At 45.4% G+C, this 13,254-nt stretch overlaps 2 protein-coding genes across 2 annotated transcripts; both read right to left on the bottom strand.

The window, feature by feature from the left end:
• Positions 1-9,995: 9,995 nt before the first annotated feature.
• Positions 9,996-11,020, bottom strand: LOC142632760 (uncharacterized). Its single transcript, XM_075807104.1, has 2 exons — positions 10,121-11,020; positions 9,996-10,031 (listed from the first exon to the last, which is right to left on the bottom strand). The coding sequence occupies exons 1-2, from the start codon at positions 11,018-11,020 to the stop codon at positions 9,996-9,998; spliced, it is 936 nt and encodes a 311-aa protein (XP_075663219.1).
• A 111-nt stretch (positions 11,021-11,131) lies between these two features.
• On the bottom strand, positions 11,132-11,956 carry LOC142632759 (uncharacterized). The gene is made up of 2 exons (XM_075807103.1): positions 11,540-11,956; positions 11,132-11,392 (listed from the first exon to the last, which is right to left on the bottom strand). The coding sequence occupies exons 1-2, from the start codon at positions 11,954-11,956 to the stop codon at positions 11,132-11,134; spliced, it is 678 nt and encodes a 225-aa protein (XP_075663218.1).
• Positions 11,957-13,254: the final 1,298 nt, after the last annotated feature.

The following is a 13,254-nucleotide window of genomic DNA, read 5'->3' as shown; positions in this document are numbered from 1 at the left end:
AACTGCCATTACCTTGGTGGGACCTGAGCTGGTCCTGCCAGGTGCAGCAAAGATAACGTTAATTGTTCCCAATGCCGGCCGAGATTGATTATTCCTTTGATTATTTGAGCCGGACTGACTGCCCTACCCATTAGGTTGATAAAGGTGCTGCTTCAGTTTTCCTTCACTGATAAGCTGCTCCAAGTGGTTCCAATGGGTCCGACAGTTCTCGATAGCGTGGCCCACGTCCTGGTGGTACTGACAAAAGAGATTATGATTCCTCTTCGCAGGGTCCCCCGCCATCTTACTAGGCCACCTAAAGAAAGGCTCCTTACAAACTTTCTCCAGTAGCTGGTGTACTGGTTCTCGGAACACAGTATTCACGGTCTGAGGTGCTGCCGAACCGGACTGCCCGGTGTAATCTCTTCTCGGCTTGTTGTTGTGGTATCTGTCCGACCTAAAATCCCTTCTCTCCTGCAGGATAACCTTCTCCTTACCCTTTCCTTGCTGCTGGTCTTCCTTTACCCTTTTGTATTCATCAATACGATCCATGAGGCGACGTACGCTGCGGACGGGCTTTTCGGTCAAGGACTTCCTCAAGTCGTGATCAGTAGGAAGGCCAACCTTAAAGGTATTGAGTGCCACCTCATCAAAATCACCATCTATCTCGTTAAACATCTCCCAGTACCAGTCGAAGTATGCTTTCAACGTCTCCCCTTCCCTCATGGCCATGGATAACAGTGAGTCCAATGGTCGAGGCACTCTGCTACATGTGATAAACCGCGACGCAAATGCTCTAGTAAGCTCCCCAAACGAACATACAGACCCCGATTTAAGGCCGTTGAACCACCTCATAGCAATAGGTCCCAAGCTAGAGGGGAAAACTTTACACATCAGGGTCTCATTATGAAAATGCAACGCCATCCTCTGATTAAAGTGACTCACGTGCTCCACCGGATCAGTCCAGCCATTGTAGATGGTGAAAGTAGGCTAGGTAAACCTCCTGGGGAGCCTCCCCTTCTCAATCCTCTGTGAGAATGGTGATTTAGAGAGTTGGTACAACGCCCGACTCATAGCATCGTTCCCCAAGCCCCTGGAAGGGAGCTCCTTGTGCTTGTGAGTTGGTGGGTCGTCCTCCTCATAAGAGGACGTTGCGCTGGGGGGCGACCATGACCTCGAGTTGTAGCTACTTCCACAGACCTCCACTGAAGAAGGATTAGATGAGGACGGTGAATGCTTGCGTCTAACGCGGCGCAGTTTCCTTTTCAGATGATTAATCTCCTTCTGCATGGCCTTAGCACCATCCTCATGGGTGGTGCTACCTCCGCCATGAGTATGGCTCGTCCTAAGGTATTCCGTATGAACGCTTCCCTCTCGATCCCTCCGACGCTCAAGACGCTCTAAAAGATCCTCAAGTTGTGATCCTTGAGACTCTGCATGGTGTGAGCCTAGGCCTACCATAATATCCCAGCTCCTTCAAGACTAGATCCCCACAGACGGCGCCAATTGTAAGTGCACAATTACACCTGGACCCAAAGACAATTATGGGCTCAGGCCTAATGAGCCTTAAACAATGAAATTTGTAGAGTGTGGGTTTGAAATCTAATTTAGAGGTGCTGGAAACTTGATAACAGGCTAAGGTGTGAAGATACTTGTAAATAGTAGATGGTAATTGCAAAGGGATCTCCTCGGACGTAAGCCGAAGACCACTTTTGTATTATTTCTCTTTTTTTCTTAAAGGTTACAATTCTTAATTTCTTTCTTTGTTACTAATCGATCCTCTTTTCTTTGGCCTTCACCCCCTTTAAATACTTCTTCCCTTAGTGCTTTATCCACGTGTTGCTCAAATCTCCTCCCCCCCAGACATTTCTTCTCTTAGTACTTTAAATAGTAACCAGAAGTTTCGGTTCTACTGTTCAGGGGTCACTTCCCCATTAATGCGGCCAGGGAGGTAGGTGAAGGGTCTTTAATGTGGAGGTGACAGCCTTTGCCTAAGATATTTTTCTAACACCGGTGCATCTAAAAGGTTCAGGGATTCCCTATTTTAACCAACAGTCCTTCCGGAACTTTGCCTTGACCTTTATAGTGAATCTCCGAGTTCTCTTGGGTCTATCCGAGGAGAAACTCACCCTCGAATGTATCCTCGGACCCTCGGCGTGTGGGCCGATTTGCAGTACTAACAGGTTCTTAATTTAAGAACAGGTCGGCCCTCCTTGTTAGAGCCCAAATGCCTACTTAGATCCTTTTACTCCCTACAAGAATTATTAGACTAAGTTGTAATCATGTATGCTTTGTTAATTACTATACAGATGTAGGTATATTTTAATTTTCTCCAAAACATAGACTGGCATCTCTTTCTTTCTCATAGGTATGCTAATCAACTCTTATACTTTGTTAATTATTATTGCGAGTGTCTAGCTTTATACACCCGAAACATTATATACGTTATTGAGATGTTGACTGGAGGTTGCAATAATATTGTTTTTATGGGTGAATTACAAAATTGAAAATTCGATTGATTCACTATTTTTCTTCCAATGCTTATTGACTTTTGAGCATGAATCACACGGAGAAGACTGAGGAAAATTAATGCAATTATTCTAAGAATCATCGGTTTTACTTTTCTATTTTAAGGGAGGTCATCAGCTTCATGACGAATTCAAACATGGATTTCTCTACCATCTACGTTTGATGTCTTTTTGGTTGATGTATGTTTAGATAATGTAACTTCTCCCAACTAATCTTGCTCACCAGTTCAAACCAAAAGTAGAAGAAAAAAAATGGAAAAAAAATACGAAGTATAAACATTTTTTTTTTTAATAATATATTTCATATTAATTTGTAGCTCTCTGTTACAGAATAAAAATCTTTTTCCCTCGTTGATTGTTCTACTTATACTCAATCAATTATAATATACCATGAATCTTTATTTTTACTTTTAATTTTTTACATTTTTAAACTTTAGTTACTTTACCAAAAAGGAAAAAAGAAAAAGAAGAACAGATTGTGTGACAAGCATTAGAGGAGCATAAAATAGAACATTAAGAGTGGGGCAAATGATCTGTATTCTCATTTACAATACTCTTTTTCTCTCATAGATGATTCATAGATTGTTTTGATTTTGGGTTTCGGACCAACCCCTAAATGATAAGTTAAAATTGCATCTTAAATTTCAAACAAATCAATGAAAATTAAGTTTTTAATTTATTTTATTTACTAAATTTTCAACCTATAGCGTCTGATTCTAATGATTACCGTTTTTCTCATTAAATAAAGAAATCAATTAATTTTTGTTGTAAGTGAGAATTGAATCTTGGATTTCTTATTCAACCGTCAAAAACTTTACTAGTTCAGTTAATTGAAACCCACAATGAAAATTAAGTTTGATGAAGCAGAATATCGTCAGTTGAGGAGGATTCGTCCAGATGAATACCAGCCGGTCGTAGTCCACCCAGGTGATGACTGTATCACTCCTGCGAATAAGACAGAAGCCTCTTTACTCGGTCACCGGTGCAGTGCCTGCCACAACACCTCCGATGCCAAAGTTAGCACAAAAAGAAAATAGAGTTTTTATAAAGGAATTACTTTGTTTTTCCTATAATTGTGTTTTCTCGTGTCGCCCTTATGTGGGTGGTGCCTCTCCTTTATATACCTTTTTTTTGGTGTCTAGCCGTTGTGGCATTAATTCCTAGCTTAATGGTGCTTCTGGCCGAGTAATGGTTCTTTAATATGTTTCCAACGGTCTACCCAGCTGGCGTCGTAACCGCTCGAGGTATTACTGCTGGCATTGAATCATTTTGGTGCCTTCGTCAGTGACGTGGCAATATTTTTCTCGTCATGGGGGTATAGGTCGTCTGTAGCATTATACCCGTCTGTGAGCCATTCTCGTCATTCCCATCAGATGCCCCCGGATCATGTGGTCGACGTGACACGTCACGTCGTCCACAGAATGCGAATCGTTCGAATACGTCGTCCACAGAATGCAAATCGTTTGAGCTGCAGATGACTTTTGGGGTTTTGTGCTGTAATAAAGGCGTAGTGGCGGCGCCATTCTGGTTGTTGCCACGTGGCGCTTACTGGTGGGTGCAGTTACTGTTTCTTTTGTGTGACCCTTGGGTTTGCCGCTGATTTGCGGTTTTTTTCTGGGCTTCATTTAAAAACTCCCTCTTTTCCTTTTCTTTTTCGTGTCTCATCTTCTAAAATTCCCTGTTTATGCTCTTTCCTATCTCTTCGATTTTCTCTGTAAACTAGTGCGCATTCTCCATTTTTCCAAAGCTGGTGCGAGGCAAGGTTCCCTAGCTTTCTCTATCCGAGGTATGTCCTTCCCCTCTCGATCTTTCCTTTCTTTTTCCTTTTCTTTTCTTCTTCCCCTCTTTTTTTTTTTTTTTTTTTAATAATGAGATTCTGATGCCCCCTTTTTTTCCCTCTTTCCCTTTTTTTTTTTTTTTTTTTAGCTTCTTTGGTCTTTCTATGATAGATAGTTCTGAGGTTTGGGCTATTTGTCCTTCGGTTTCTTTCCTTTTCATGCGCTTAGGAGGGTTTATAGGAGTTTCCCCAAGCCTTGAGGGTTTTGTCTTAGAGGGTAACGGTTTGGGAGTAGTGGTGGCCAATTTGTTGCCATTGCTTCGTCTATCCGTCAATTGGTTGGGGAATTTGTTAAGGGAGTGGGTAGAAATGTCTGAGGTGAGGACTAGTGAGCTCGAGACCGGGTTGTCATCTAGTGACGACCCAGTGGGGGGAGATACCGCCGTCTCTTCCTTCCGGGAGCTAAGGGCTTTCCACGCCCTTAGAGAGGTATGTGGGCTGGATTCTGAGACTCTAGGTCGATTTAGGGAAAGATTTCAGTTCCCGGAGCGGGTTAGGGTTCGTTTGCCCACCAAGGAGGATCGGGCTTGTCATTCTTTCCTTGGGGAGGTCTGTTTTTATGAGTCTTCCTTTATCTGCGGGTTGAGGCTCCCGGTCCATCCTTTTTTTATGGAGTTGTTAGATCGTTACGGCATTGCTCCGGGGCAACTTATGCCTAACTCCTGGAGAATACTAGTCAGCTGTATGGGAATATGGCTGGCCGCTACGGACGGTGGAGAGCTTAGGGTGGACGAGCTCACCTATTTGTACCGTCTAAAGAGTTCGGGTACTATGAGTTAGTCCCATGGGAAAAGAGGACCAGGATCGTCCGAAATCTACCCTCGTCTTTCAGGTACTGGAAATCTCGGTTCTTCTTTGTGTCGGGGGACGATTTTGAAACCCCCTTTGGAGGGGTTTGGGGTGAACTCCTGAGGCTATCTCGTCAATGGAGGACCCCAAACTTAGGTGCGTCATTACTTATTCCCGTCACCCAAGTTTCGTTGAACTTGACTTTCTCTTCTTTTTTTTTTTAAACTTCTATGTTCATTGTTTTGCGCAGTAAAAAGGCGTCCTAAGCTCAAGAGCAGGTATAAGGAACATGTGGAGAAGGCGATCGAGTACGCGCGGATAATTTAGGATTGGGACGACCTTGTAGATCCGCGCACTCTCGCGTTCTATTGCCTCGGCCCCGAACCTTCTGCTTTCGTCTTGCGTAACCTCAGGATTGAGGGCAAAAAAAGGAATTTTCGCCTCGTGTATTTCTTTCTCATGTATGTTTCTTTTATGTATGTTTCTTTCTTGCAGAGATGACGACCAAATTTAACAAAGGCATGTATGACAAGATGAGAGCAAAAAAGGACGAACCTTTGTCCCACCTCGGGAAGAAGGTGGTACGCATTACCGGGAAGGGCCCTCCGGTTACTTCTGCGGCTTCTGTCACGCATCTTGCCTCTGGGACTGACACGACGAGGTCAGCCTCTCCTGTTGCCTCTATCAAGGAGATCCCCACTCCTGCTTCTAAGAAGCAGCGAACTTCAGACAAGGGGAAGGAGAAAGTTGATTCTCGTTCGTCATTAATCTGGGACGACGAGAAACTTGCTGTGGACAGAGCTCGTGAGGTGGTGACGGCAGAGGACTTAAGGGTCTTTTCAGGCTCATCAACAAAGGACCTCGTGGATCGTCATTTGCACAAGCTAGTCCAGGTAATGCCCTTGTGTTATTTTTGCTTCATATGCTCGTCCACTTCCCCCTTCTCCTTTTTTTTTTTTGAATGTGACCTCCCTGTGTGTTCTACAGGTGTTGGGGGAGAGTATCCATCTTTCCTCTGAGTATTTAGCTCAAGAGGCCAAGGTCGAGTCTGCTTTATCGCAGATATCGATCTTGGAGATGGATAATTCAAAGCTGAAGAAGGAGGTTATAACTGCCGTGGGTGAGGCCAATGCTGCAAAGGAAGAGGCCAGGAAGCTTCAGGATGACCTTAGAACTGAGCGGCAGTTGGTTCTAGAGAAGGACGAACAACTTGCTTCTGCTCGGGAGAGGCTGAAGGGAGTTGCCGCGAGGGCCATAGAGGGCTTCCAGCAAACTGAAGAGTACAACTCTGTTCTCTTCAGCTGGTACTTCAAGGGATTCGAGCTGCTGCGGAGATGCCTGATCAAACACCCCTCTGGAGTAAACTTGGAGACGCTAGATATGGAGGAGGTAGATAAGGAGATGTCTGCTGATGAGGCTGTGCAGCAATCGGTTCTTGATGCCAGTACCCCAGCTGAAGTTCCTCCTGCTGATGAAAGAGATGACGAATGAGAAGTTGTTATAATTTCTGTTTGTGTTTTGTTTTTTTTGGATGTGCCCTTTGTATTTTGGGCTTTAATTTGAGAACAATTTTACTCATATTTTAAGAATACTATTTTTGTTTCAAAGAAATCGCTCACTGCTCTTGGTTTCATAGCTACTTGTCTTGTTATCTCAAATTTTATTTGTACTTTGAGGATACTACATGTTTTGCTGCCTTCACCTAGAATATACATCCGTTATTGTGGAATTCTTTTACTTAGACTTTTAGAGACAATCTTTCTGTCTCGTCAGTAATGCATATCTGTCATTACTTAGATATTTTTTTTTTCGGAGACATTCTTTGTGTCTTTGTCAGTAATATACATCCGTCGATGCGGAATTTTATTACTTAGATTTTTGGAGACATTCTTTGTGCCTCATCAGTAATATACATCCGTCAACGCGGAATTTTATTACTTAGATTTTTGGAGACATTCTTTGTGCCTCGTCAGTAATATACATCCGTCGGTGCGGAATTTTATTACTTAGATTTTTGGAGACATTCTTTGTGCCTCGTCAGTAATGTGGACTGGCCAGTTAGCACGACTGTAGGCAATGCTTTTATTAATTTCAGAAAAGTGAATACATTAGCTTGTTACACCTTTTGATGGTACTTCTTTAAATGCTCAATGTTCCATGGTCGAGGAAGCGCTTTACCGTCCAGGGTTTCCAGGTGATAACTGCCTTGCCTGGAGTAATGAGTGACTCGGTATGGTCCTTCCCATGTGGGGACGAGCTTCCCTTGGGTGGAGTTTCTAGTTGCTGTCGTCACCTTCCGCAGGACGAGGTCGCCAATGTGGAGTCGCCTGAGCCTCACTCTTCTATTGTAGTATTCGGTCATTTTCTTCTGGTATTGCGCCATCCTGTCCGAGGCTCTGTCTCTTACCTCGTCCAGAAAGTCCAGGTTTACTCGTAACTGTTGGTTATTGCTTTCGTCGTGGAATGCTTCTCGTCTGATGCTGGTTACTCCCACTTCGACCAGGATTACTGCTTCAGTGCCATATGTAAGCCTGAATGGGGTTTCGCCCGTCGGAGTTCTTGCCGTGGTTCTGTAGGCCCATAACACGTTGGGTAATTCTTCTGGCCAGGCACCCTTCGCGTCGTCTAGCTTGGTTTTGATTATCTGGAGCAATGTCCAATTCGTTACTTCCGTCTGCCCGTTCACCTGTGGATGCCCAGGGGATGAGAACTGATTTTTGATGCCAAGGCCGGAGCAAAAATCTTTGAAGCCTTGGTTATCAAACTGCCACCCATTGTCCGTGACGATTGTCCGTGGGATCCCGAACCTGCAGATGATACTTTTCCACACGAAGCTTCGGATTCGTGCTTCGGTGATGGATGCCGTTGCCTCGGCTTCGACCCACTTTGTAAAGTAATCAATTGCGACGAGTAGGAATCTTACCTGTCCTTTTCCTGGGGGTAGCGGTCTGACGATGTCGATTCCCCATTGTGCAAATGGCCACGGGGATGATATGGTCGTCAACTTCTCCGCCGGGAGTCGTTGGATGTTCCCAAATCTCTGACACTTGTCGCAATTTTTGATGAGTTGCGCTGTGTCCGTTTGGACGGTTGGCCAGAAATAACCTGTTCGGATGACTTTGCTCGCCAGGGATCTGGGGCCAGCGTGGTTCCCGCATACGCCTTCGTGTAGTTCTTCTAAGATGTACCTGGCTTCGTCCTCGTCGACACATTTCAAGTATGGTAGGGAATAACCTCTTTTGTATAGTCGGTCATTCAGAATGGTGAATCTGGTTGCTCTTTGCTTGATTTTCCTGGCGTCTTTGGGGTCCTGGGGGAGGTGCCCGTCTTGGAGGAAGGATATGATTGGTGCCATCCAGCTGTTTATCCTCTGGACTGCGAATATCGAGATTTCTTCAATGCTGGGGCGTTCTTGTATTTCCATGGTCAGCTCTGTGCATGTTGGTTCATCTTCTGACGAGGCTATCTTTGCAATCTCGTCTGCTTCCATATTCTGGCCTCTTGGGATCTGCATGAAATCCAGTTTGTCAAATTCCCGGGCCAAATGCTTTGCTATCTTGAGGTATTTCTGCATTCTTTCCTCCTTTGCTTCGTACTCCTCCTTGATCTGTGCTACTACTAGCTTCGAGTCACTTTGGACGACCAGGTTTTTTGCTCCGATTGCCTTCCCTAGTCTCAGCCCTGTCAATATTCCTTCGTACTCGGCTTCGTTATTGGTGGCTGGGAACTTAAGTCGAACTCCATACCTGAGTTTTTCTCCGTTGGGAGTTGTTATAACGATCCCTACTCCTCCCCTTTTTTGGGCTGATGATCCGTCAGTATGGATCATCCATCGTTCCGCAGCATCTTCGCAGTTGTCATCGTCGTTAGGGGTGAACTCGGCAATGAAATCTGCTAACGCTTGGGCTTTGATGGCAGTTCTGGGAAGGTACTCGATATCAAACTGGCTAAGTTCCACTGCCCATTGAACCATTCTCCCGGCTGCCTCTGGCTTGTTCATGGACTTCCTGATCGGTTGGTCCGTCATTACCAATATTGGGTGTGCTTCGAAGTATGGTCGCAGCTTCCGTGAAGCTACTATCAAAGCGAATGCAATTTTTTCAATCCTGGGGTACTTGGCTTCTGCCCCCTGGAGGACTTGGCTTATGTAATAAACTGGTAGTTGTTTCTTGTCTTCTTCTCTGATCAGGCCCGCGCTGACGGCAGTTGCTGACACTGCCAGATATAGGTAGAGGCTTTCGCCTTCCTTTGACGGACTCAGTAGGGGTGGATTGCTTAGGTAGCGTTTGAGCTCTTGAAACGCGGCTTCACATTCGTCAGTCCAGGCAAAAGCTTGCTTCAACGTCTTAAAAAAGGGGAGGCATTTGTCTGTTGCTTTGGAGACGAACCTATTCAATGCAGCGATCCGCCCTGTGAGCTTCTGGACATCTTTGACGGACTTTGGTGACGTCATGTCTAGTATTGCTTGCACCTTCTCCGGATTGGCCTCTATCCCTCTTTGGGACACCATGAATCCCAAGAATTTCCCTGATGCTACCCCAAAAACACACTTACTGGGATTCAACTTCATCTGATATCTCCTGAGGGTGTTGAATGTTTCTTCCAAGTCGTCCAAGTGTGCCAGTTCTTTTTTGCTCTTGACGAGCATGTCGTCCACATATACCTCCATGTTTCTGCCAATTTGCTTGCCGAACATTTTGTTTACTAACCTTTGGTACGTTGCCCCCACGTTCTTCAGTCCAAAAGGCATTACCTTATTGCAGTAGAGCCCCTGGCTCGTGATGAAGGCGGTTTTTTCTTGATCTTCCTCAGCCATCTTTATTTGGTTGTATCCTGAAAAGGCGTCCATGAACGTCAAGATTTTATGCCCGGCCGTGGAATCCACCAGCTGGTCTATCCTAGGCAAGGGGAAACTATCCTTTGGGCATGCCTTGTTTAGGTCCGTGAAATCTACACACATTCTCCATTTTCCGTTTGCTTTCTTTACCAGCACGACATTGGCAACCCACTCGGGATAATACACTTCCCTGATGAAGTCTGCTTGCAACAACTTGTTAACTTCGTCGTTGATCGCCTGGCTTCGTTCGGGGGCAAAGACGCGGCGCCTCTGCTGGACAGGTTTCTTTTCGGGATCTACGTTTAATTTGTGCTGAATCACTTGTCGCGATATGCCGAGCATATCCTCATGACTCCATGTGAAGACGTCCTGGTTTTTCCTGAGGAATTGAATGAGCTTCGTTCTCATTTCGGGGCTTAGTGTTGTCCCTATCCTCGTCATCTTCGCGGTTTCCCCCTCTACGAGCTCAACGGCTTCCAAAGCCTCTGCTTTGTCTTCTTTCTCCTTTTCTATCGTCCATGTTTGACTCTCCTTTGTGGCCACTACAGCCTGGTAGCATTCCCTGGCCAGGACTTGATCTCCTTTAACTTTGCCGACACCGTCCTCAGTTAGGAATTTCACCTTTAAGCAATATGTGGACGTGACCGCCTTCCATCTGTTGAGCGTAGGTCTACCAATGATCACATTGTACGCCGACGGGTAGTCTACTACCAGAAAGTCCAACTGACGTGTTTGCTGCTTTGGGTATGTTCCTATCGTGACTTTTAATGTTACTATGCCCTTGGGGTATACTTTGTCCCCACTGAAGCTAACGAGAGGAGAGTCGAAGGGGCGCAGCCTCTTGGGATCAAGTTTCAGCTGCTGGAAGGCTGGCAGGTACATAATGTCTGCAGAACTGCCATTATCTATAAGTATCCTCTTGGTGTTAAATCCCTCGATCGTGAGTGTTATAACTAGGGGGTCGTTGTGTGGCTGTCTTACTCCTCGTGCATCTTCTTCGTTGAAAGATATGTCATGGTCTGTTCGTCTCTGCTTGAATGGGGGCTGCATATGGACGCTATTCACTTGCCTCTGGCATGCTTTCTTGAGGGACTTGCACGACCCTCCCGTTGGCGGCCCTCCTGCAATCGTGTGTCTTTCTCCAATCACGTCTTGTGGTAGTTAAGAAGTGCTGACCCCATTCTTTGCCGAAGGCTCGCACTGGCCCTTGCCTTCGTCTCTGAACCTGCTGGGTTCTCCCTTCTTGACATACTTCTGCAATTTTCCTTTCTGTATCAACTCTTCTATTTGTCCTTTCAGGTCTCGGCAGTCCTCCGTGTAATGGCCGTGATCCTTGTGGAATCGGCAGTATTTGTTCTTGTCCCACACGTTAGGGGATGAATGTAAAGGCTTTGGCCACTGAAGGTAGTGTTGATCCTGGATCTGTGTCAAAATTTTGTCAATAGGCATAATCAGAGGGGTAAATTTTACCGTTCGTGGCGTCTTCTCTTCCTTTCGTTTGTCTACGTCACTTCCCCGACGGTTTGGACGTTCCCTCTTTTACCCCCTACGTTCGTCTTCGTGCCTGACTTCCTTTTTTGATCTGCCCTCGTCAATAATGGCTGCCAATGCGTCCTCGGCATTCATGTATTTTTGCGCTTTTAGGAGCATCTCTGCCATCGTCCGGGGCGGATTCTTTGCCAGCGAGACGACGAATTCCCGAGACCTAAGCCCGGCCTTAAATGTCGTCAGCTGTACTTTGTCGTCTGCATCGTCCACTTCTAAGGTCTCTCGAGTGAAGCGCTTCACGTACGAGCGCAAGGTCTCCTTCTCACCTTGCTTAATAGTGAGCCGGTGATCCACGGGTCTCTTGGGACGTTGCCCTCCGAAAAAATGGCGCAGAAAGGCGCTACTTAACTGTTCGAAGCTGTCGATAGATGAGGTGGGCAGCCTCGTGAACCATTCCCTGCCAGCCCCCTTTAGCGTGGTAGGGAAAGAACGACACATTATCTCGTCAGGGGGCTGTTGGAGACCCAATGTCGTCTTGAAGGTATTAAGGTGTCTTAGGGGTCCTTCAGTCCGTCAAAGGGTTCGAGTTGAGGTAACCGAAACTTTGGCAGTATTGGCTGTTCTAAAACTGTCATGGTAAAGGGTGAATCTGTGGCCCTGACCATCTTATCTAGGCTCCGGTCCGTCTTCTCCTTGATGGCATTTTTCAGCTCGTTCATCTCCTTTCTCATTTCCTGGAGGAGATCAAAATGTTGTTCCTCTGGAGTGATGGTCCTTCGTCGGTCAGTTCTCCCGTGGCTATCTCCTTCGTCTTCTTGGACCGCTCTCGATCGGTTCTCTTCCTGCTGAAGCTTTTGCCTCATTTCTTCATTCTGTCTGGTGAGCTCTTCCACAGTGGTCGCAAGAGCTTGAACTTGCTGAGCCAAAGCTGCTGGGTCTTGGTTGGACTCCATCTGGATATTGAAGTTGGTAGGAACTACGCTTTCGGATCGTAGTACGAGAACGTCGTCCCCACAGACGGCGCCAAACTAATGAAGCAGAATATCGTCAGTTGAGGAGGGTTCGTCCAGATGAATACCAGCCGGTGGTAGTCCGTCTAGGTGATGATTGTATCACTCCTGCGAATAAGACAGAAGCCTCTTTACTCGGTCACCGGTGCGGTGCCTGCCACAACACCTCCGATGCCAAAGTTAGCACAAAAAGAAAATAGAGTTTTTATAAAGGAATTACTTTGTTTTTCCTATAATTGTGTTTTCTCGTGTCGCCCTTATGTGGGTGGTGCCTCTCCTTTATATACCTTTTTTTTTGTGTCTAGCCGTTGTGGCATTAATTCCTGGCTTAATGGTGCTTCTGGCCGAGTAATGGTTCTTTAATATGTTTCCAACGGTCTACCTAGCTGGCGTCGTAACCGCTCGAGGTATTACTGCCGGCATTGAATCATTTTGGTGCCTTCGTCAGTGACGTGGCAATATTTTTCTCGTCATGGGGGTATAGGTCGTCTGTAGCATTATACCCGTCTGTGAGCCATTCTCGTCATTCCCATCAAAGTTATAAGTGAAAAATGTGCTAACCATCCCATGATATTTGTTATATAACAATTACTTCATTTTGAATATCTCCTATAAATGAAAAATAAATTAAAATATTCAATTTGGCTTAACAATTACCTCATTTTGAATATCTCCCGTAAATGGAAAATAAATTAAAATATTTGTTTTGGTTTCGGGGTAATACTATAACATCATTAAAGGTGCGAAATACTTTTAAAAAAAAACAAGATTTTTTTTTTTTGTATT

Source organism: Castanea sativa, chromosome 4, assembly GCF_040712315.1.
Source record: "Castanea sativa cultivar Marrone di Chiusa Pesio chromosome 4, ASM4071231v1".
Classification (NCBI taxonomy): domain Eukaryota; kingdom Viridiplantae; phylum Streptophyta; class Magnoliopsida; order Fagales; family Fagaceae; genus Castanea; species Castanea sativa.
Note: the sequence above shows the minus strand (reverse complement) of the source record. Positions and strands in the feature narration are given on the sequence as shown.

Excerpts from the sequence above, each read along its gene's own strand:
- LOC142632760 (XM_075807104.1), bottom strand. The coding sequence starts at position 11,020 with ATGCAGCCCCCATTCAAGCAGAGACGAACAGACCATGACATATCTTTC. Across the intron at positions 10,032-10,120 it reads GGGTTGCCAATGTCGTGCTG|GATAGACCAGCTGGTGGATT; the intron begins GTAAAGAAAGCA and ends CCCCTTGCCTAG.
- LOC142632759 (XM_075807103.1), bottom strand. The coding sequence starts at position 11,956 with ATGTGTCGTTCTTTCCCTACCACGCTAAAGGGGGCTGGCAGGGAATGG. Across the intron at positions 11,393-11,539 it reads AGGGCAGATCAAAAAAGGAA|ATCCAGGATCAACACTACCT; the intron begins GTCAGGCACGAA and ends ATTTTGACACAG.